The 25,309-nt window shown below is 34.7% G+C and overlaps 1 protein-coding gene across 5 annotated transcripts in view; it reads right to left on the bottom strand.

Annotated features, from left to right (window-relative positions):
* Nucleotides 1-25,309, bottom strand: part of CFAP69 (cilia and flagella associated protein 69) — a 51,594-nt gene that overhangs the window by 15,513 nt on the left and 10,772 nt on the right. For all 5 annotated transcript variants that reach the window (XM_058525113.1, XM_058525147.1, XM_058525123.1 and 2 more), the window contains 11 exons: nt 22,598-22,674; nt 19,568-19,666; nt 17,282-17,431; nt 17,004-17,181; nt 15,106-15,229; nt 12,428-12,476; nt 12,209-12,330; nt 9,689-9,905; nt 7,105-7,269; nt 4,136-4,254; nt 2,429-2,547 (listed from right to left, as the gene is read on the bottom strand). In XM_058525113.1, the coding sequence (XP_058381096.1) occupies nt 2,429-2,547; nt 4,136-4,254; nt 7,105-7,269; nt 9,689-9,905; nt 12,209-12,330; nt 12,428-12,476; nt 15,106-15,229; nt 17,004-17,181; nt 17,282-17,431; nt 19,568-19,666; nt 22,598-22,674 (1,419 nt within the window). The remainder of the gene's footprint in view (nt 1-2,428; nt 2,548-4,135; nt 4,255-7,104; nt 7,270-9,688; nt 9,906-12,208; nt 12,331-12,427; nt 12,477-15,105; nt 15,230-17,003; nt 17,182-17,281; nt 17,432-19,567; nt 19,667-22,597; nt 22,675-25,309) is intronic.

The raw sequence follows: 25,309 nt of genomic DNA, 5'->3' as shown, positions 1-25,309 counted from the left end.
GTCCCTTATAATCTTTTTTTATTTCTGTGGCATCTGTTGTGATGTCTTCTCTTTATGATTTTATTTGATTCTTCTCCCCTTTGTTCTTAGTCTAGCTAAAGGTTGTCGATTTTATCTTTTCAAAAAACCAACTCTTAGTTTTGTTGATATTTTTCTATTCTCTATTTCATTTATCTGCTCTAATCTTTATTATTTCTTTTCTTCTGCTAACTTTGGGCTTAGTTTGTTCTTCATTTTCTAGTTCCTCGGGGGTGTAAAGTTAGGTTGTTTATTTGAGTCTTTCTTCTTTTTTAATGCAGGCATTTATCACTATAAACTTCCCTCTTAGTACTTTTGGTATATCACATAAGTTTTGGTATGTTGTGTTTTCATTTTAGTTTGTCTTGAGAAATTTTCTAATTTCCCTTTGTTTTTGTCTTTGATCCAATGGTTGTTCAAGAGTGTTACTTAATTTCCATGGATTTGTGAGTTTTCCTGATTTCCTTTTGTTATTGATTTCTAGTTTTATTCCATTGTGGTCAGAAAAGATATTTGGAATGATTTCCTTCTTTTTGTTTTTTGGTAAGGAAGATCAGCCCTGAGCTAACATCTGATGCCAATCCTCCTCTTTTTGCCAAGGAAGATTGGCCCTGGGCTAACATCCGTGCCCATCTTCCCTACTTTATATGGAATGCCGCCACAGCATGGCTTGACAAGTGGTGCGTCAGTGCGCGCCTGGGATCCAAACCTGCGAACCCCGGGCCGCCGAAGCGGAGCACACGCACTTAACTGCTGCGCCAGCAGGCTGGCCCTTCCATCTTCTTAAATTTATTAAATTTGTGACCTTACATGTGATCTATTCTAGAGAACGTTCCATGTGCGCTTGTAAAAAAAATTGTTTCCTCTCAACACTCTACTCTCAACACTTCACTTCTAGCCACCAAACGTCTAGTTTTTTTCCCCACACCAACCAATTCTCCAGTTCTCTGAGGACGCCAACTAGGTGTCCTACAATTCAATTCTGACACCATCTATCTGAAGTTAGCATCAGATCTCACAGGTGAAGGGCTCAGTCCCACAAGAACGCGCTGCCTCCCTCCCCTCACCTTAGACTCCAGTCCAGGTTGTCACCTGTGCTTCTGACCAACCAGCTATAAATCAGAGGTTCCACCCCTCCTTGGGATGGAAAATTTGTTAGAGCAGCTCAGAGAACTCAGGAAAATAGTTTATTTACTAGATTACTGGTTTATTATAAAAAGCATACAGCTTGAGAACAGCCAGGTGGAAGAGATGCACAGGGCAAGGTACAGGGAACAGGGCATAGAGCTTCCACGCCTTCTCAGCATCTCCATGTGTTCACCACCCTGGAAGCTCTCTCCATCTCCTACATTAGGATTTTTATAGAGGCTTCATTATGTAGGCGTGATTGATTAAATCACTGGCCATTGGTGATTAAACTCCATCTCCAGGCTCTTTCCCCTCCCTGGAGGTTGAGGGTGGGGGTGAAAGCTCCAACTCTCTAATCCATCTTACGGTTGGTTCCCCTGGCAACCAGCCCCCCATACTGTTGTTGGCTAAGGACTTTCCAGAAATCACCTCATTAACATAAACTCAAATGTGGTTGAAAGAGGCTTGTTATGAATGACAAAAGACACTACTTTCATCTTTATTACTCTGGAATTATTATAGGAACTGAGAATAAAAGACCAAATATAGATGTTTCCATTGCTCTTACTGATTAGGAAATTATAAGAGTGTTAGGAGCTCTGTTCTAGGAATGGACCAAATACATATTTCTTATTATAAATCACATTATCACAGTGCTTGAAAAGAATGTGTATTCTGCTGCTATTGGTTGGAATGTCCTGTATATGTCTGTTAGGTCCATTTGGTCTATAGTCATCAGAGTTTTCTTACAAATGTGTTCCAGTGTGGCTCTCATGAATTCTACCCAAACAGAACAAAAGAAATGTGTTAAGGGTTAATGATATGTGAAACTCGAATAATTTTCTCCAAGACAAAATTTCGTAAATTAGTGTTCAGAAAAGCAATATTTTTTGCCGTTAGGAATGCTAAAAAGTTTGGGAACTGGTTTTCAACTCCTTGAAGAGAAGATGAATGAGGAATTCAACAGTCTTCAAATACAAGAATACTGTATGAGGTATACTAGATGCTTACGTTTTCCCAACCAGGTCAAAATGGAATGGGTTCAAGTCACAAAAACAAGGACTTCGGTTTAGATACAAGAATGGTTTTACGTTTGAGTGATGGACAAGATCACATTTCCAAGGACATTGGTAAGTGTCATTTCTGGACTACTGAAAAGAAAACGGCATTGAGAGAGTTACCTTTCTGGTGTGGTTTTGAGGGAAGAAAATTGGCATACATAGCTATAGAGGTAATTTTCTTGTACTGTGATTCTATCTAACTCGGGTACAGTAATACTTACCAAATGCTGTCCAATGTACTAAAAAGAAGTACATTATAGCCTAATCCACTCTGTAACTTCTTGGGGTCTGTTTTCATTACATGAAGAATTATATCCACTCCTTCAGTTCCAAAAATTTCCTAAGAGATTTGTTTAAAATTATTTCTTGAAATTAATAATCCCTTCCTTTCTCATTTCATCCTGTCCCCTAAAACTTTTTCTACCAGAAAAATACAACAACATTGTTAGGAAAATAGTACTTTTAATACAATTTTTTTTTGTTTTCAAATTTGTACTCACTTGTTCTTAGGAATTTAAGACAAATTATTGTAAAGCTAATCATTTTAAGAGAGGGTATCAATCAATATGCCAGCTTAACATCCTTTTATATGTTTTGTTTTTTTCCCTTTATCTCTCTTTAAAAAAAATAAAGCATAAGACTTGTCCCATGATTTTCTTCCACGTTATAATGAATATAGTCTAACATAATGTCAGATGAATACTAGCTAGCAACAAATAATTTAAGAGGCTAACATTCTACCATGGAAGATTTTCTAACGTTCCCAAGGAGAAATAAATATATAAATGGTAGATAAAGCCCTTAATAATTTATATGAAGTTATTACCAGTTAATATTTGTCCCTCACCAATTACCTTTCTCATTGCCTTGTTGCTCAGTTCTGGTTCCCAGTAAGCAAGATTATGAGTATTTTTCCAGAAGAGCACAGGCACAGGGTGGTAGAATATAAGGAGAAGTTGCATCAAAGCTTAGAGCTAAGTATGCATTTACTGTTCCTGTTGCCTCTCCCTAAAATCCCTCTACTGAAACCTTCACAATTTTTTATTTTTACCTTTCCAATTCTGTCTCTTGCTATTTAAGTTATCAATTTCTGAGACTCAGAGTTGCTACAGAGTTAAAAAAGATCAAATGGAATTAAGCTCCTTTTCTAACTTTTAGTTTTAAGTATGAACCCAATTCAAACCCAAAATAGCATCTATAATGGTACAGCCCACTTTGGAAAACTGCCAGTTTCTTAAAAACATACATCTACTTTACGATCCATCAATTGCACTCCTGGGTATTTATTCAAGAGAAATGAAAGCATTATGTCCACAAAAAGACTAGTACAAGAATGTTCATTGAAGCTTTATACACAATAGTCCCAAATGGAAACAACCTAAGTGTTTATCAATAGAAGAATGGAGAAATAAATTTTGGTATATTCATATAATGAAATACTATTCACAATAAAAAGGAATGAACTACTGATATATATAACAACATGCATATATTTCAGAAATATAATTCTGGATGACAGAAACCAGATATAAGAGAGTAAATACTATGTGATTCCATTCATATAAAGTTAAAGAATTGGCAAAACTAATTTATGGGGAGAGACGTCATGGTAGTGGTTGCCTAGAGGCAAGTAGGGGGATGGGGCCTGCTAAGGGGCCTGAAAGAATTTTATAGAGAGATAACAATATTCTATATTTTAATTGAGGTATTAGTTAAATGGGCACATACATTCATCAAAACCTTCTGAATTATATACTTAACATCTATACAATTTACTGTATATAATGATACTGTAATTATAGAAAAAGAATATTAAATCTTCACAAGATTAAAAAACACCAACATTTATGGATACTTACTAAGAAAAAGTTCATAGTGTTAGGTGACTGGGAGATCTGAACAAAAGTTTGATTCACAGGCATACATACCTTCCTAGGAATATCATGTTCACAAAGACCAGATAATATAAGTAATATATCAGACTGAATTTCCAAAACAATGGCTTCTTCCTTGTCATTAGACTTGCTTATTGTATTTGTAAAGATTCCTTGTATGAAAAAATTTAAAGAATATAAAGTTATTGGACACTGCATTTTTATTTTGATCAATTACTGTTTGAAATCCCTTCTTATAAAATTTCAGCTAGAGAAAAAATTTTTAAAGGGGCTACGTTCATTGCATAGTTACCTAGAAGCTGTAGACAGAAGATGATGAACTGATTCTTTGAGTTTTCAATACAATCAATAGCCACATCTATATAGAATTTCTAGTACAGAATTAATGGAGTATCATTAAAAGATGCCCCAAGAACCTGTTAACTTGCCCAGCAAACAAAACTGTTTAAAAATATACCGAGTTACATAAGGCAGAGATGAGCGCCTTTGCAACTATATAACCAAAATTTCTGATCATAGCTTGCCTCATCTCTTCTCCTCCTCATAATTAACAGTCTCAATTTTAGGCAAAGGTGGAAGACCTCCCTACGATTTCTGTTACTTCTTTCTGCATCCTTTCCTAATGTCTACTTGAAGGCATCTTCAACAACTTTGGGCAGCAGTATTCTTATGTCCTTTAAAAATCTCTCCCTCACTTCTAATCAAAATTAGAAAAGACTTGAAAACAGCCACTTACACTGATGGAATGACATTCACAATAAAATTTTGCATTAGAAAGTAATTTTCCTTTAAGCTTTAAATGAGGAATAAAAGTCATTTTTCCTCTGTTAAAAGGGTCACTGGCATTAGCAGAAAGGTGTGGAGCTATGTTTCAAAGTAAGAGGGCCATAAAAATCACAGCCTATCTCCATAGCTGGCCCTGAGGAGACGATTCTTGGTCCTGTTAGGATGAATTACAGGTGGGGGATCAGACTCTAGGGGGGCTAGTTGAGCACACTGGAGGCCCAGCGCCGGGACATGCCAGGGACAGAGGGGCTTATGCTCCGTTATCAGAGCATCTTCTAAGAATCCAATCCACAGGTCTGCTTTTCCTCTCTCGATTATCTCACTCCCCTTCCTACCTAGGTGCAGGAATGTCACTTTCCCTGTTGTCTGTAACACATGTTACGTTAATACTGAATTATCATATTTGAGTGTCCTTTAACTCTCTGCTTTTACCTTCTCCTTGTTCCATTCTAAATCATCCCATATAGTTCTTCCAGTTTCCTCTTCCTAAAATAGCATTATACGTATAATTTCCCTCATCAGAACCACTAATGGCTCTTCATGCCTGAAGAAGATAAAGTGCAAACTCTATTATCTACCTTTCAAAACTCTTTCTAGCTTGGGCTCTGACTAGACAACTAACCTTATCTTATATTACTTCTCTTCATAACTCTGAGTTCACTTAAGCTAACTCTGAACACACCATCATGCATATTGTAGCACCATGTCTCTGCTCATGCTGTCCCCTTGCTTGAAAGACCATCTCTTTTTTTTTTTTCTCTTGAAACTAGCCTTACTTCACACCCCAACTCAATAAACGTTCCTTTAAGATTGCCCAGCCTTGAAAACTACCCAAACCTCTTAGTTTCTGTGCTATCTATCCTCTGTATTACTCATTAGGTGCCTTACTGATGGTGCAGGGTAACACATGCTATCTTTCTATGATATTCGTCTTTTCTTTTGTTCTCATTAAGGGCAAGGGCCCCAGTGTCCTGCTCTGTACATATTTGTGATCCCAGTGCCTACACAAAAGGTGTATAAACATTTACATTTACAATGAGATTACTATTTGTTGAGCACATTACTACTACAGAACCCTCTGTTAGATTCAGTAAGGAAGCTCCCTGCCTCTAAGAACTCACATGATCAAGATCAGTGCTTTTCAAGTTAAAGGGGAAAGGTCTTAAGAAGAAAAGAACACTTGCTATTTGTTTTACCTTTTCCCTACCCCTCTTACTCCCCAGGTAAGATTAAGACTTCTTCTTGGACATATGGAAAATTCTGTTTCCTAGACTCTATTCGGTTAGGCTGGGGCCTTGAGACTGGGTTCTGTACAATGGCATGTGCACGGAAGTGATAAAATCTGCTTTCAGGTTTGCTCATCCTAAGTAGACTCATCAAGAAAGCGAACGTTTTTGCCTAGCCCCCTTTTCAATATCCTTATTTTCTTACTAGTATTATTATTAGAGGGCTCCACTCCACTCCACTAATGATGGAAGAGTAAGCACTTTAACTTAGCAGATAGAAGAGTTTTTGAGTAGGCATTTGTAATTAATTGACACACAGCAAATTATATCGCTTACTCATGAGGCAATTACTGAATATGAATACAACTAAAATAGCTCTTACTTTTCAAAGTCAGGAAAGGTTAGGGCCAGAGGACTATTTATTGTTTAATTAACAAAAGGTAAAAGGCTTTTTGTTTAGGGGTTCTAAATTTTACACTGAGCTCACATATATGTATTTTGGGGATAACGTGATTTAGCGTAGTCAATTCTAAGTTGAAAATGAAGGATATCCTGATATTTTATATCAGAAAAGAATCTCCTGTGTACATTTCTGTTATACCAGTGTACCAGTGTTCTGGTACATCAGATGTACTGGAAAATACAATGTTATCCTCTTTTAAGATGACTCCAGAAGGTCTGGCCAAAAAGTGATAATCATATTATTAGAAGAATGAAACGTGACAATAGCCCATTAAAAACAAAAGATAAAGATAATCCTAAATGAAATGGTATCTGAATTGAGCAAATAAATGTTTAAAGGATAAGTGATCATGATGTTTCAGTAAAGACAAACTGATTTATAGCAACAATATGAAACAAAAATCACGGAAATATTTAGGAGTTTGTCAGCTATAAAGACAAAATAAATTAGTAAAAAAACATTTCAAACAATACCTCTAATTTATAAATATCCTACTTTCATCAGCACACAAACATGCTGTGTCTTACCTATCAGTTGCTGAATCGTTCCCTTTTCACAAAGATCCTTGTTTATAGTCTCATCTTCAAGGTAGACCATGGCTCTCAAGAGTCTTAAACTGTAACGCATCTGGGCAAACTTGTTGCCACGGCCACCTGTACCATGAAAACTGTTACCATGACTGAAGAAGGAATCTGTGGAGAAATATTAATAATTTATTTTACATCAAGAAATTTAAAACACAAAACATTTCAAATAAACAAAACAAAATATATCAGACATCTAAGTTTAAACAGATGTTGAAATTTTGTTACTCTTGCTTTAGTTTTCTTTAAAATAAATATTATCCCCTCCCCCTTCTCCTTCTACTCGCAGAATAAAAATATGTGCTTTACAATTTTACTCAAATATATCATATTGTATATATCTTTTGTGACTTGCTTCTGTTACTCAACATTATGTTTTAAAAATTATACACATTGTCACAAGTAGATGTAGATCATTCATTTTAATTGCTTTCAGTATTCATTTTATAAATAAATCACACTTTGTCCATTCACTAGTACAAATTGCTACAATGAACATTCTGATCCCTGTCCTCTTATTCCCACTGAGAAGAGTTTCCTTATGTGACATCAGAATCATATAGGGTATACCCACACTGAATTTTACTAAAGTTGCCAAATTGTTTCCCAAAGTGGTTATACGGATACAATGTATAAGACGAACAGATTTTTGCCAATCTGTTAAATGTGAAATGGTAGTTCACTGTTATCTTAATTTGCATTTCTCTGATTACCAATGGGGTTAATTTAAGCATCTTTTAATGTTTTTTGAAAATCTGAGATTTTCTCTCAAATTTTGTGACTTGGTAGTCCCTATTCTTTGTCTATTTCCCTACTGAATTATTTTCTTTTTTGATATGTAGGAGTTCTTTGTGAACCTGAATTCTAATCCTTTATCAGTCACAGGGATAGTAAATGTCTTCTCAGTTTGTAGATTATTTTATTTAGATTTTGTCTTACAGACATTTTTAAGTTTTACACTAGTTAAATGCATTAATTTTCTCCTGTATTGTTTAAGCTCTTTTGGTTTTTAAAAATCTTTTCCTACCCTGTTATCATAAAGATATTTTTCCATGTTTTCTTCTATGATTTTTACAGTTTAACTTTTCACATTCAGGGCTTTAATTCATTTTGCAATTGTTTTTAACAAGGTGAAAGAACATAATTTTTATTTTTTCACATGGAGGGCCAACTGCTCTAGCACCATCCTTCTCTCGTTGATTGGCAATATCATCTCTGATAATGCCAGCTTCCCATTTATTCCATTCCATTCATCTATTTCTGGTCTAGTACCATACAATTTTAATTACCATAGCTTTATGGTAAGTCTTGATAAATAGCAAGGCAAGTCCTCCTTTGTTCTTTACAATATGCATTCTTTAAAAGATTCTTTTAGAAGTACCTTTATGTTTAAAGCTTAAAAAAAGTTCAAAATACTGTTCTGAGTATTGTGTATACGTTAAAAACGTGAGTTCTGGAGCTACACTGCCTGCATTAAATCCTGGCTCTGCCACTTACTGTGGCCAGGAATAAGTTATTTAACTTCCCTGATTGAGCTCTACCCATCTGACCAATAGGGATAATGACAGTACCTATAACTCCTAGATTTGTTATGAGCACTAAGGAGTTATTACTTGTAACGTGTTTAGGCCTACCACCTAGTAGGTACTCGATAACTATTAGCTATCAGTCTTCCTCCCACTAGGCAGTATTTCCTCTTTTGCCTTATAGTCTTCTATAAACATAAATGATATGATGAATACACAGAAGAATTCTTTTATTTAATGTGCAATAATTTAACAAGACTAAATTAGTAACTCAGCATATTAGAAACTAGAGAATAAAACGAAAAAGCTATAATTTTTTCCTCTCATGGATAAATGAGTGATATTCTTGATCTAATGAAAATGCACCATACAAAATTATTTCCAAAGTAAAATTACCACCAGAAAAGAATGCAGTATCTTCCTTATAATTTTTTTTTTAAAAAGAATGTATTTCTTATTTTCTTTCTAAGAATTATGAGAATTGAAATAAAATATTTGTACAAATTGAGGCTCTGCTAATTTGGTAGACTACATGTGGAGTCATTACTTCCGGCTAGAGGTCTAGATTTTTAAGCTCCATGAAGGTAGAGATTTTATTTAATTTTGAACATAAATGTATCTTTAGCAACTAAAACAATATCCGGTACCCAGTAGGCATTCAACAAATATTTGTTGAATGAATAATTAAAATATTTCCAGGACTTAGTATAATTGTTGGATATGCCTAATAATACAAAACTTTAAATCAGCCTACACAAATGATTTCTTTAACTGAGTGGTATGCATCAACTACAGTTATGACACTTACCAATGTCTGACTTTAAATGAAATCTCAGGTGTTTTTCTTAAAACAAGTAAATACATTAAAATCACGGAAGCCAGATCTATATTTTTATTTCTCTTTGCTTAATTAATTTTATTTCTTTTAGTATACATATATTGAGAGTTCAGTTGAAACATGTAGATTAGAATTTTGACAGTGATCTTGAAGGGCCACTCACCTTCACTCTCACACCATTCGAGAAATGCGAGGACTCTAGCATTCCCCTGGTACGACATATACTCTTCTATTAATAAAGGAGCCACTGATGACAAAGTGGCAATGGCATGCAGTTGTAATTCTTCATATTGTGCTGCAGACCATTCAATCATTTTGTGTTTCTCAGGCTTTTTAACGAAAGTAAACAAAGCCAAAACAACTTTACCTTCAATTAATAGCTATGAGAAAAGCCAAAAAGTACATTGTTAGAAACATAATTAAAATAATTTTATTTACTCTAAGAAAATTATTAAGATTTCCAATTTGATGTTTTATTGATCATGTCAAAATATTTCCTTCCTAAAGATCTCAACCTATGTTAAACACCAAGAAAAATAAAAAAAAACAACAAAAATACTAAACTCAATAACAACAGTTGACTATGATCCCCTTTTCTGGGATATGTACTCTCTAGCTGACAATAATGCAAAATAAGTATTAATTTTTTTGTCTATGCTGTTTTAGTTCTTGCCTATGATAAAACCACTGGAGTAGAAAATTTGGAGCAAATAAACTGCTGGCATTTCTCTCTTCCTTCTTTTTGTTTTAAAGGAAACATTTCACAGACTTAATTGTATACTATAAAAAATCAATTTTGTGTGAAGTAATGACTATGGCTAAGTTTTAAGCACACACAACAGAACTTATACAAATATTCTATCTGATGAATGCCAGTCAGGTCACAAGCCATATTTAACTACATGCCTAGAATTTTAAAATTGTATTGAATCCATGATTTCAATAAAAACAAAACAAAAATGCATAGCTATTATAATCTGACAATCAAGTCAATGTTATAGCTGATGCTGATTGATACATACAGGTATTTATGGTTTACCAGATAGTAATACACTATGTGCTATATCCTATTCAATTTTCTCTACATTTGGCATTCTTCTATAAAGACTTTTTCCCAATAACATCTATGAATTTTTCTAAATTTTCTACTAGGCCACATGGAAAAAACATAAGATTTAGAATTGGAAAAAGGAATAGGAATAACAACTAATTCTAGCATTACTGTAAGGATTACATGGATAACGTTTTTGAAATACTCTTGTGAACTGCAAACGATAGTACACATATTCACTATCACTACTATTACTGGGTCACAAATACATGACATAAAAAAACTTAGTTGACTCCACTACATAGCGCTTTAAGAAGCTCATCATAGTCTTTGTGCCATTTGACTCTGTTGTCAACTAAAGTTGGTTTATAAACTATAGTTTAAATTTTATTTATTATCATTATATCTATCATTTTAATAGTGAGATAATACTCCACTATAGTAATAAACTACATTTTTATTAAACGATTTTTATATTTGGCATTTCAGAAAATACATTTAGATTCTATACAATACCTATTTTTGATATAAATAATGTTATAACTGTAAAGACAATTTTTCTTTTTCTGAGCATTTTTTAGTATATATATTCCTCAAAGCAGCAGTACCAAGAAAATTCTGAGATCTTTTAATTCTCATAATAATTCCATGAGGCAGACGTTATCCCCATTTTGAAGTTGAGATACCTGGGATTTAGAGAAACTAAACAATCTATTCAAGATCACATAGCTAGAAAGCGCTGGATCACATAGACAGCACCGGATTCCACCTGACCAAAGCCTTCACCACTATACTATACCACCTTTATTTTAGCATTAACAATATTGACAGAATGAATTCCCACTTCTTTTCTAAGGTAACCCTTGGAGCTCGAAAGAGTTTTAGGACTAAAATGAAATTTCCCTTAAATCAGCAAATAACTAAACTAATGGAATTGTTAGTAGATTTTTTTCTATCACTTTATAGTTTACAAAGCCTTCATCTCAATCCCACAACAGCCCTGTGAGAGGGCAGAGGTATTATAACCCTCCTTTTACAGAAGGAGGAACTGAGCCTCAGAAAGTGTAGGTGACTTTGCCAAGGCCATATAGCCAGTAGGTGATAAGACAGAAGTGAAATTCACTTACACTGTTCTTCAAATTACATCATACAGTTATAAGGATATAAAGTATTAAGAAAAATTCACAGATAACAACAACAAAATGTAAAGATGTTAGGTTTGTGTGGAGAAAAAGCAGGTTCATAAAGGTTTGAGACTGGCAGCACAGAGGTTAGCTATTTTCTCCAGCATTAAATCATCCCTGGTTACTACCGTTAAGAGACAGACTATTAGGCTGGATGGGCCTATTTGGATCTTCTTTCATTTTATGTTCTCTTATTTAGGAGATCTAAATATATAAATATATCTCTAAGGTTCTCCTGCTTTTCTTTGGTTTATGTGGTTTAAATTTAGGTAAGTGCACTGTTTATTAACAGATAAGCAAAGGAAATTTTGAAAAGGTGAAATTCTGGCCAATAAGAGCTTGTTACTTTCTATGGTAGACATATGGGTGAATGAAAGATTTGCAGTCATGACTTTAAAAAAGTTATACTACAAAGACCATTTTAATTTTTGTTTTGATTACTCATTACCTGTACAGTAGGAAAATCTTTACTTAAGATCACGATTATATTGAATAGCAATTTCTTCAACTCAAAATCTTCATAGGAATTAGAAAGCTTAAGACCTTTTACCAAAGGATTTTGACTTTTAACTGTGAGGGGAAAACAAAAGAAAAAGTAAAATAAAAGCTAAAATGATGTATAAGACTCAAGAAGATAACTACAGGTTGAAAGTTTCATAGTTTTTACCTTCACTAAAGGTTGCAAATAGTATCAAATCCCTGGTAAAGCCACATTCCTAATATAAATACACAAAACAAAAGGATGAATTAATTAGATGGCCATTAAGTTACAGATGCCCATATTTACCTAATATTTAAATAGCTTTATCAGATTCCCCTTGTCATTCAATAATAATAATAGGAAGGGATGAAAGCAAGAAATAAAAGCACATAGCCAGATTAACTTGTAACTTATTTAATATTAAACTTACTTCTGTAGGTTCTAAGAAATGTTTTACATTATTGTATCAATATTTTACAAGACGCTGTTCGAAATTTGGTAAGAATCCAAAATGTATTAAGACCACAAGTTACTTATGTAATTCATTATCTATACTTTCAGGTGACAAAATAAGAGAGGAAAATACAGATATTTTCAACAGCTTTTCTTCTTAAACACCCCCACTCCCCACCCTGCTCCCAACCACTCTCATTATGTCAAAGGTTTGGTCAAGAGATAACCAAACCATTCCTACTTAACATGAAAAACCCTGAAGAATGACCAGAACTGCAAACATTTCAGCATGAGTGAACTCATTCCTGACAGAGATACCCTAGTTGGACTTTGTACACTAGGGAGAATTTACAGGGGCAAATCTTGGGCTTTTGAGTTTGCAGCTTTATATTCCCACTACTTTAGGACCCATAAGGTTTCTTTAAAATGTGAAGATGTTATTCCTTTGACTCACATTCATGAAATTCACCTGACTCTTCGCAGGGATGCTAACGAGAACTTACTGACTGATCAGGGGCTTCCAGAGAAATATATAGATCCACTCACACAATGCAGCCATGACTAGGAAGCTAAGTAGGATTGTTTCCCCATTTGTACAGTATGAATTCCATGACTGTTCTCTTATGTGGGGATCACTTGATGTCCACTGATATGGGGTTGAGGCCTTCACTGCCAAATTTCCTTTAAGTACAACTTAGAAAGTACGTAGCTGATACGTGAATTTCGTTGCCAAAGATATCTACTCTAGAATGTCAATCATCCAATGATTTTTATGTTATAAAATATAGAGAAGCTCAGCTTCTGGTATGGCTGAGGAGATCCTATAAGAAACCCTCCTGTAGGTAACAATTATAAACTCTGAACAAAACATAAAAACAACTATCTTGTGACCAAAACCAAGCGTATACTGGAGGGGAGTCAGGACTTGGAAGAAAGAAATGGCACTGCATCAGTTTCCCTTTTTTTTAATGGCTTTTAGACAGGACAGGCCCTAGTCTGCACCTTGTGGGGATGCTAAAACTCAGGGTAACCCTGTAATCTTAGTGGTTTGAAGAATCAGAGGACAGAGGCAATCACAGGGCAGCCACTGCTACTGGAAAGTGAAGGGAGAAATCCCGTAAAGGAGAGAGTCAGAGAAAGGGAACTCCCCAAATCTCTGGCTGATGCCTAAACCACGCAAAGGCAGGGAATACTCAAGTAACCCACGTAAGCCTAAAAGAAATGAACTGAGATTTGAGCTGCCATCTACCATAGGGATGAGTCTAGCCAAACTAAATGCCTATTAACACAGACAAAAATACTTTTCAGAGGAGTACACCAGAATCCACAGTAAAGATGCTCATAATGAATGGAAAGACAGGAACTCTCAACAGGAACCAAAGGGAAATTCTAAAACTGAAAAATGTAACATCTGAAATAAAAATGTACTGGATAGGATTAATAGCAGAATGGAAATGATAGGAACATAAAAAAGAGTCAGTGAATTTAAATATATAGACCAATACAAATTATCCAATCTGAAGAATAGAGAGAAAAACGATTGAAAAAAGCAACAGAGCCTCACAAACCTGTGGGACAATATTTAAAAGTCAAATATGCACGTAATCAGAATTCCAGAAGGAGAGGAGAGAGAGAATGAGGCTGAAAAAACACTTGAAGAATTTCTTGAAAAAATACTTGAAGAATACTTGAAGGCCCCAAATTCTCCAAATTTAGTGAAAGACTTAAATTTACATATTCAGGAAGCTCTATGAACCTCAAGCAAGATAAATACAAAAAAAAATCACATCTTGGCACACCATAGTAAAACTACAAAAAACCAAAGATAGTGAAAATCTTGAAAAACAGCCAGAAAACAAAATGATACGTTGTACCTAGGGAAACAACAGTTTGAAAAAAATGAATACTTCTTATCAGAAACGATGGAGGCCAGAAGACAGTGAACAACGTATTTCAAGTGCTAAAAGAGAAAAACTTTCAACCTAGAAGTCTATATCCTCTGAACACAGACTTTAGGAATTAAGGTGAATTAAAGATATTTTCAGATAAAATAAACTAAGAGAATTTGTTGCCAGCAACCAGCAGATCTGCATCTTAAGAAATGGTAAAAGAAGTTCTTCAGGTAAAAGAGAAATGATATCAGAAAGAAACTCATATCACCAGGAAGGAAAGAAACGCATCATAAATGGTAAATATGTGAGTAAATTAAAAAATATGAGGAGGATCTCAAGTTTCCAAAAGGATGCAAAGAAGACTTGGCAGAGTGCAAGTATACTGGTGACCATCATGACATTACAACATAACTTGGCATTATAACAATGTACATAAATATTATAACATAGTGTAGGAATCCCTCCCCCAACACCCACCACTTGCACAATTAAAGTTAGTACAATTTGATTCATACTTACTATCATTGGTGCTCCAGGATTTTGAGCTATAATGGTAGTGATCACTAATATATCGTTTCTAAGCTGACGATCGTAATGACTAAAACTTCTCATAAACAAATTTTTAAATACTTCCTTCAAAGCCCTAGAAAGTAAAATCATATCTTTAAAACTATATTTCTATGGAAATACTACTTTTGCCTATCAACAAAATCTCCCTTTTTATATTATACTATTCAAAGTATTTCTAATCTTTTCTACATTTCCAAATCTGCCTCTAATTCACTGTATACCAGATAAGAATATACCTCATTAGAAAAGCTTAACAGGCCTTTCATGTTATGGTCCCTGCAAACATTGTTAGCTTCATCTCTCACTACTCTACCCTGTACTTCCTGCTCTTACCATATAGAATTTCTTTCAGTTTTTTGATTTTGCTCGATTCTATTTTCACTTCTGTTCCCCTGTCTAGGATGCTCTCTGCATGCAAAACTCTTCTGTGTTGCCAATTTGTATTTATCATTCAGATACCAGATTAGGGTTCCTTAGGAAGCATTTATTAACTCTCCAAGTCTGGGTCAGGTTCCCTGTACAATGCGGATTGGTTGCTTTGCCTCCTAGGACCCACCTTCCCTTCTTATAACAGCACCCTTATTTTTATTTAGGCATTCACTCTTTCCCCACTTTTGCTCTTGTGAAGCTGCCTTCAGCTTCCTTTTAGCCAGTCAGAGCATTCCTTCTCTCTGTCACTAGCAATTCACTCTGGAATGGGCATATGGCAAACCCCAGACCACTCAGGGCCACTGGGGACTCAATTCGAAGAATTTTCTTTGAGGTTGCAGAATAGCAAGTCTTCTCTTCTGCTTGATTCAGGGTTGTGATGATGTGAACCTAGCCTTCTTAGGTCTCACCATGTGGAGCTAGTGAATAAAGACAACACGGTGGAAGAAAGCGCAGAGAGATGAAGAGGGCCCAGGTCCTGATATTTACTAAGCCTTGACTACAGCTGTACATAAAACCAGTTTTATCCTTGACTTTCTGGTTACATGAGCCCATAAATTTCCTATAAGGTTTAAACCAGGGCCGGCCCCGTGGCTTAGCGTTTAAGTGCACACGCTCCACTGCTGGCGGCCTGGGTTCGGATCCCAGGCGCGCACCGATGCGCCGCTTCTCCGGCCATGCTGAGGCCGCGTCCCACATACAGCAACTAGAAGGATGTGCAGCTGTGACATACAACTATCTACTGGGGCTTTGGGGGGAAAAATAAATAAATAAAATCTTTAAATCAGTCGGGTTGGGTGTTCAGTCACTTGCAAAGAGACCATATATATATGATTCACCCTCTTCTGGAGAATACAATGCACCTTGTGAAAATCTCTTTCATAACATTTAGTACGCTCTCTTTTAGTTGCTTATTTACTTGTCCATCTCTCCTAACATAATGCAAATTCCATGAAAGCAGAGACCATGTCTGTATTGTTTTCAATTGTATTGCTATGGCTTAGTACTGAACTTGGCACAGAGCAGACAATAATTATTTGATGAATAAAAGTAACTTAAAGGCTCACTCATATTTTATTGCTGATGCTTACTGCAGTATCTGGGAGACAGTAAGCACTCAAAAATGGATTTACAGAATGAACAAATGAAATGGTTCTTTTACATGTCTAACTTTAAATATATTCAAAGACATAATTTAGTTTTGCTAACAAGCTACTTTAAAAACCCTTGCACAGAGGAAAAAATGGCTTGTTCTTGTGCAGATGCATTTATACCATGACACAAAAAAGACGTCCTGAAACATAGCCATTACATCACCAAAAGCCTAAAGGAACACAAATTCAAACAAAGATGTTAGTTATGTCACCGCCTATCATTTTAAGGTTAAAAAACATTCCTATCTAACCACATGTACTTACAGCAAACATTCTAAGTTACTAAGCTGTTGTATGATTTCTTCTTTTGAAGTTTTTTCCAATAAGTTCCAAAGTATTTCTGAGGAACGAAATAGAAGCTGTCCAGAGGGATCTGGGTCATTGAGGTGAGCACAGATTCCACTGGCTGCTTGTGCTTTCATCATTAAAGTACAATTAACCTCTGCAAATAAATTTTAAAATTATGTTGTACAGTCTTGACATTGTTAGATAGAAACAAAAATAGCTGAGATTGACGTGTTCAAATTTAATAATATACAAACCAGAAGTTGAGAGATGTTGCAGAACTTTAAGTACCCAAAGTTTCTCAACTAGTCGATTTTCCAGCAAGGCCAGTGACTGGACCATCCTTTTTGCCAATCCTCCAACTTCAGCCATTTGAATCTTGTATGAAGAACTAGCTTGTTGATAACCTAACAATTATTTAATAAATATGTACAGTTATTTCACATAGTAATCATCTATGTCATCTATGTTAAGACAAAGGAATGAATAATTTATCATTAAACAACATAAACAACAACAAAAACTTTAAAAAAATGTATGGCATTTTAAAATGGTATACCACAGGGATTGGCAAACTTTTCCTATAAAGGGCCAGATAGTAAGTATTTTAGGCTTTGCAGCTTATAAGGTTTCTGTTTCAAATACAGTCATGCGTCCGCATAACAATGTTTTGGTCAATGACAGACGATATATATGATGGTGGTCCCATAAGATTAGCACCATATAGCCTCTGGGTGTAGTAGGCTATACCATCTAGGTTTGTGTAAGTGCACTCTATGATGTTTGCACAATGACGAAATTGCGATTCCTGTCTCTAGGGCTATGTCTCTTACAATTGCTCTACTGAAGACTTTTCAGCTGTGGTCTCACATGTCCAGCCATGCCCATCACTTGAAACCAATTGTGACATTTAGTGAGAGCACTGCCTAAGGTTCTTAATTTTCAGATTAAGCCTGATCAAATTAAGGTCAACCTCACTTCTCTGCACCTTAACTTCTCTGTCTTATCTCATACATCATTTGTCTCCTTTTCTTTCTATCTTAAAGAAGGGTGCCTGTATCTTGCCGAGGTTAACCTTAAGCTTGTGCTCTTAATTCCATCCTCTCAAGCTTTCTTTGGAAATTTCACCCTCCCATTTTCCACTTACTAGTTTCTTGTTCCTCTACCTACAAACTTCATTTTTCCCTACCCTAAAAACAAATAAACAACAAAAAAACCTAAATATCTTTCTTTGATCTTGCTACCGGCCGAGCTGTTCTCCATCTTCCTTTTCCTCACCATCTGATCTTAAAATATGTCTGCATTCATTGCCTCTACTCCCGCACTCCTACTGCCTCTACTCTCACAATCCTCTCATTCTTTAGTCCTTTATCTGCCCTGACTGCTTTATGGCAGTAGATCTGCCAAAGAGATATCACATTAACTTGGCCTTTTGATTTCTCAATTACAGAATCTTCTACAGTACTTGACACTGAGACCACTTTTTCCTTCATCAAACATTTCACTCATTGGTGCACAGACATGGCAGTCTTTAGGTTTTCTTCCTCCTCTTTGAATCTCTGTTCCCTGCCAATTTCTTTGGATCATTTTTTCCGGATCTCAATACGCGTACTCTCCATGTTGCCATTCTTGGTCTCTTGCTGTTTATAAGCTTTATCTCCTGGCAAACTCAACCATTCTGATGGCTTCAATTTTCATCTGTATTTAGATGAATTCCAAGCCTGTATTTCTGGTCTCCGCTTATAGTATCCAATACTATCTACTAAACACTTCCACCTGTCTATCTCATCAATAGCTCAAATTTGGCATTTAGTAATCTCTTTACTCCTTTCTTTACTTCAGATGTCTTCCCATTTTTCCATAGTCATAACTAATCTTTCTTTTCTACCACAGAGTCTTATTTCCACCTATCTCAAGGAACAAAGAACTTTAAAAAATATTACTTATATCTTCTCTCCCTTCCTAGATTGATTATAAATTACAGAAACTATAAAGGTAGGAAGTATGTCCTAAACAACATTATATCCTCCACAGTGCAAGTGCCCTCTGCTTTGCTAGCACCCATTTCAGTGTGATTCATTTTATCATTGCATACTGAGATCTTTTAGCTGTAACATGCAGAACTTTTCTCCCAAACATGATGGAGGATATTATTAGCATTAGGAATTTAACATCTAACTGGGTGGGATAGATATTATGAATAATTATAAAATGTTAGAAAAAAAATAATATTATCAACAATATTAAATAACATTAACTAATAGTAATAATTATAATTAAACTAATTTGGGTATGACTTTAAAATCTGTGTCATAAATATTTAGCATCAGAATAAAAATATGTAAATACAAAGTTGAAAAAATATACATAAAATTTTTTGTTTAAAATGACTGAAGAGCTCTAGACTACAAAAAAAAGCTTTGTTTTTGATGTGTTGCATTTATGGATCCCACTATGTCTTTCCAAGTTCAAAGAGAAATAAGACAGAATATTCTATTTTATAAAGACATAAGTTATTACTGAAAGACTATTGAAAACTTTACCTGTAATATGCTTCTTTGGTGGTTCTGCATGATAAAAGTCAACAATACACTTACAAATTTGTATCCTCAATTCAGAACTTGGTATTTTCATTAAGTCACCTGCCAGAAAGATAAATGAATGTTATTTAATAATACTGTCATAAGTTTATTTGAAAATTTAAGCATAAAGTGTTAGTAATATGATTATTAAAAATATCCTCATCAGAGATTAAAATTGGATCATGTAATTTTATACACACACAAACATACTCACACAGGAAACACCCTGGACCTATCCTTATAACGTCTGGCCCCTCAATCAACTCAGCCTCTCCTTTCCAAGAAGGAAAGAACAGCGATTAACAGCATAAATGCTGGAACTAGACTGCCCAAGATTAAATCTTGGCTCTCCCACTTACTACCTGTGTAAACTTGTGTCTTAGTTTTCTCATCTATAAAATGGGTATAACAATAGTTACTCCCTTAAAGATTGTTGTGAGGATTAAATGAATTAATATGAGGAAAGGGCTGAGAACAGTGTCTGGCATATAGTGAGTTACTGTTATTATTTTGGCAAGATATGGGTTAGCATTTTCCTCCCTAAATACACAGTCAGTAATTTGTTGCCTCTATCAATGCATCCTTTGCTCAGAGAAGTTCCAAGTGAGCTCTGCTCTTCAATTTGCTGACAGACTGGAAGGCAGTGAGTTTCTAGGCAGCCTTTGCCCTACAGGTAATAGTTTTCTGTTCAAGTTATCTTGGGGGCTGCATGACAGGGAGGGTTCCTTTTCAGTCCTATTTAAACTATTCTGAATTGGCTTCAGCCTATACTTCAAACTGCATTGCATTTGCTCTGGTGAAGTCCTACAAGTACGATCCTCAAGAGAATCTGAAAATGATCTGTGGGATTCTGGAAATGATCCATGCCTTCTAGGTGCCTGAGGACAACTGAAGTCAGGAGTATCAGCTTCAGGGCTGAACCAGATCTGGGTGGATTCCCTGAGGGAAAGAGGTAATTAGGTGTTCCTTGAAGACTAGTGTTTTGCACTAGGCCTTGTATAATGTTCATCTCTAGGGGTGGTCAGTGAGTGGGGACGCAAGTGGATAGCAGGAGGGAGCACATAGGAAAGCCCCATCCTTGCTTTGGGAGGATCTGCAAAAGACAGCACTTAAAAAAAAAAAGACAGTTTCAAGATTATTCTCTTAATTTAATTTTTTGGACCCGTCCTTTAAAGTTGAAAACTCACCATGTTTTGAAAAAATTTAGGCAACAGGACCAACAAATTTTCCAATAAACTGACTGAAGATTTCAAGTTTATGGGAAATTCTAAGGCTTCTCATCTGCTTCTCCCCCCTTTTAGTTCTTGTAAATTTAGATCATTTCACATAGTTTCCCGATTTATAATCTCAAGGCAGAGTACCAAATTTTTCTTTCACATGTTTCTAGAATACTGTTCTTAGTCAGAAATATCTATCATTTAGAATAAAAATATAATTTTTTTCTAAATAATATAATTTAGAAATATATTATAAAATAATATAATTTACCAGTACATAGTAGAAACTGGAAGTTATTAGTAAAAATGAATAGCCTTTGTTCAACACTTTATACTATATACAATTATTTTAATTTAAACTCATGTTTCCAGCAATTAAAAAAAAAGGGGACAGAGCAGCAGTACTTGCAGTCAACAATCAGTGAACGGAGCCCATTTAAAGCTAAGAGTTCATATCGCCCTCAAGTGCGACAGCAGTGTGTTCTGGACACCGGCAGTCATGCAGCAAAGAGCAGACTGACACAGTAAGAAGTGGGCCGTGTATTTATCACACAAACGTCGGCCCATACTCTTGGAGGCAACATTTAAAGATAATAAGGGCAACAGAGGCATTTTTTTAATGTTATCAACCAAACCTACACTTTTTAATCTGTTTAATCTGTTTAAATTAATCTGTTTAATACTATCATGTCCTCTTTTGGGTTGGCTTCCCATTGTAAATTTCCACTGATGACAGAGATTCACAGAATTAAAGTTTCCTGTTAGCTTCTAACCTTAAGGTCATCTTATCTAACTCCCCATGTTTATTCTAATTTCCTTGATACCTTCACTTACTCTAGGCCATAATAATTTCTCCCAAAGTATCTACAATTGAAGACTATGAAACTTATTTAGATATAAAAGAGTTAGTGTCTATGTTAAAAATTAAAATGCTTTTTATTTATACCAATTGAGTCTCTAACATCTTTCAGTATAGAGTATAACACTGGGAACATAACTATTCAGTAAATACTTATTTTTATTTGTTGGGCCAATTGTGTATCTTTTATTTCTCCTGTACAAAGACCTAAATTAATAAATTTAATTTAGGATTTATTTTGGGAACACGCTGTCATGTCTCAAGGGCTTATTAAAGAAGCTAGTGTTTGACTGATCTCATTTCCTAGGAAATGATTGTTTTCTTTCTCTAGAAAATTGAGCAATAACCCAAATACAAACATCTGCTCTTTTCTGATATCTTTTTCATATTTGTGTATATAAAATACAGGCACCTGTATCTTTATGCATATTATGCTAAAGTTTTTAATGTTCCACCATTTTATGATTTTACTTAAAGTTTTAGATTTTATTTAATCAACAATTTGGCTCTCAATGATTCTAGCTATTAATTAGATTCTAGCAATTATTAGAGTTCAAAGTTGAAAACATTTTTGTGATTACTGAAAGAGAGGGACACATACTTCTCATTTACAAAAAAGTTAACAAACAATTCATCAAACTAAGTAACAACAAGACAAATAAGTGTAAAGAAGTATCTGCCAGTCCTTATACTTAAGGAACACAGACTCTTGTTGGTACCATGAGACACCTGAGTGGAAAACAATACAAAAATTATCACCAAGCATACTAAGATTAATTTCTAACCAGAAAACAAGAAAAGAGCCTAGATTTGGAGAACTACCCTTAGTGAAACTTAGTGAAGGAGATATTTCTTTTTTAGCAGAAGGGCCTGTTATATGTTACACCCCTCTATCCTAAGGAAATCTTAACTTACCCAGAAGTGCAATTGAATTAGCAGTATCTTCAGCATATGTTATTTCATCCGATGCTTTCTTTTTCAAAAATGGCAACCTTCAATAAGAATGAAGAATGTACGAGTTATGCTTAATGAAGTCCTTAATTGAAGCATCATTTGCAAAGTAGGGGAAAATTTCCTTTCCAAAGAATAAAATGAGGATAATATCTTATTTTTCAGCCCTGGGGAATTTACAACTATCCAAAAAAATTTTCTGTTTCTAACTAACTGACCAAAAAGAAAATAAAATAGGTTTATAAAAATGAAGAGACAGACATAAAAGGCAAGAGTTAAGAAAGCCATCTTGCAACACTGAATAAATAAAGAAACTTAAGAATCCTTTTTCTCTCTGAGGGCAAAATAATAATGGATCATAGCTGTACTTCTATCAAAATTAGGAAGACATCGGATAATCTGATAAAAATCAGAGATCTAGGCTTACCTATAACTTAAAAGCTGTTTAAGAGCTTTTTCTGAAGTTTTTGAAATTTCAGTTAATAGATCAATGGCCTGTTTGTTCTTAAAGGTCAGTGACCTTCTCCTTATTAACTGGATCAGTTACCATCCACAAAATAACAGATATACTTTTTGAGACACCAATGAATTCAAGTTAACAAATATTAATTATATTGGAGTCGTATTTCACAGCTACTATAAGCAAAGTTATTTGAAAATAATTTATTTACAAATCATAAAAGATAGGGCACTTGAACCAGGATCATTAGTCTAAATGTCAAAGGAGAGAGAAAGTAATTTCTTAAATGCAAAATATAAACTATTTTGGCATTTCATGAGTTCAAAATTTGAACTTCCTGTGCTATATGTAGGACTGTTAATTCATGTTTTTCAAGAAAAATCAACTGGTTGAAAAATGGCAGTTAGAACTATTGCAAGTGGATGTAGTGTATATATAAGTCAATAGGAATTGAAAGAGATATCAAGGGTAGGCTATGAAAAGGTTTACTTCTAGTGTTTGTTAGAATTTTTCATTTGAAACAAATAACTTATTACTTGTTATGCAGCTCATTGTTGCATCTCTAAAGTAAAGAACTCTAAAACTACTGCTTGTCCTCAAACTTTTTCCTTTTCTACCAAAGGAAACAACCTAAAGGTAAATCATCAGAAGAGTTTTCTACCAAAAAGTTTATGGAAAAAGTAAGCATTATATTGGGCTGGCCCGGTGGTGCAAGCGGTTAAGTGTGTGCGCTCCACTGCGGCGGCCGGGGGTTCGCCGGTTCGGATCCTGGGTGCGCAGGGACACACTGCTTGTCAAGCCATGCTGTGGTGGTGTCTCATATAAAGTAGAGGAAGATGGGCATGGATGTTAGCCCAGGGCCAGTCTTCCTCAGCAAAAAAAGAGGAGGATTGGCAGACGTTAGCTCAGGGCCGATCTTCCTCACAGAAAAAAAAAAATAAGCATTATACTTCTCATGCAATGAGAAAAACATACTACACTTAAAAGCCAAAAGAGAAACGCTTGATTTTATTTTCAATGTTTTTATCTCCCAAAAATGTCTTGAAAAGGGAATCAAGTGAGGGGGAGGTGTGGAGAAATGCAGGACAAAAGCAGAAATTAGGAAAGTAGAAAAGAATTAAATAATGTGAATAATTATAAAATATGAGGGAAAGTGAGGAGTATAATTCAAAAGATTTGTCATATTATACAATGAAACTTTCAGTCACAGCTCTCATAGAGAACCAGCTCTTGGTGGAGCTCTGTAGGAGCACTGATGTTGAAAGAAATGCTTACGAACAAGGTGTTCTAGGACTTGCACAGCCTCAAAACTTAAAAGTGTTCTATGTAATGTAATATCACATCTATCTAATAATAACTTCTAATTAGTACATTAAAGTTCCTTGAAAGCATCAGAGCAACAATTTATTTCTTTATTTTTCATGTCTGTATTAAAAAGGCATGGTAAAGATATTCAATAAATTATTTTTGACTATTTTGTTCAGATATCAAAAAATTAAATGTATTATAAAACATTAATTATTATTGCTGCTAAATCTAAAAGTGAGAGTTAAAACATACCATGTATACATAGTCTTACTAATCTTATTATGTACGTTAAAAGAAACACACTATTTAAAAGTTTAATTGGTAGAAAGGTTTAGAAGGTTAAATTGTCGGAAATGTTTATTCCTACTTTAAGAAGTCTCCTCTACTATGTTATATTAAAAACTAAAAACAGATATTTTAATATATATCCTGATTAGCCACTATGTGGCAGCAAGGAAGCAGAAGATATTCCCAGTTCCCCAAAATGACTGGAGAAACAATAGTACAGAGGATGGTACACACCAATTTTATAGTTCTGACCTCTAATTTACATTTCTGAAAATACATACCAAAAATAATTGGTGACATTTTATTCTTCATTCATATTTGGAAAATAAAATATGACATAGAACCTAATATATCTTTGAGAGTCAAATTTTCTAAAGAGAGAGAAAAAAACTAGACTGAAACTATTAAGTATCGTCCATAAATTTTCTCAAGGATTCTCTTAAAATATTATGATTTCCTGGTTTCATCTCACATTTATCATTCACTTGAGAGCAACTTATTATGAGAAAACATTTAAATATATTTACAGTCTAATCTCTTGTAGCAGCAATCTCAGACCACAATGAAACTGACTACCTTTGAAATACCAACTGCTGGAATCAAGTGATCAAGTAAAGTTT

This window comes from Diceros bicornis, chromosome 3, assembly GCF_020826845.1.
Source record: "Diceros bicornis minor isolate mBicDic1 chromosome 3, mDicBic1.mat.cur, whole genome shotgun sequence".
Taxonomy (NCBI): domain Eukaryota; kingdom Metazoa; phylum Chordata; class Mammalia; order Perissodactyla; family Rhinocerotidae; genus Diceros; species Diceros bicornis.
The sequence above is the reverse complement of the archived record's forward strand: the minus strand, read 5'-3'. Positions and strand labels throughout refer to the sequence as shown.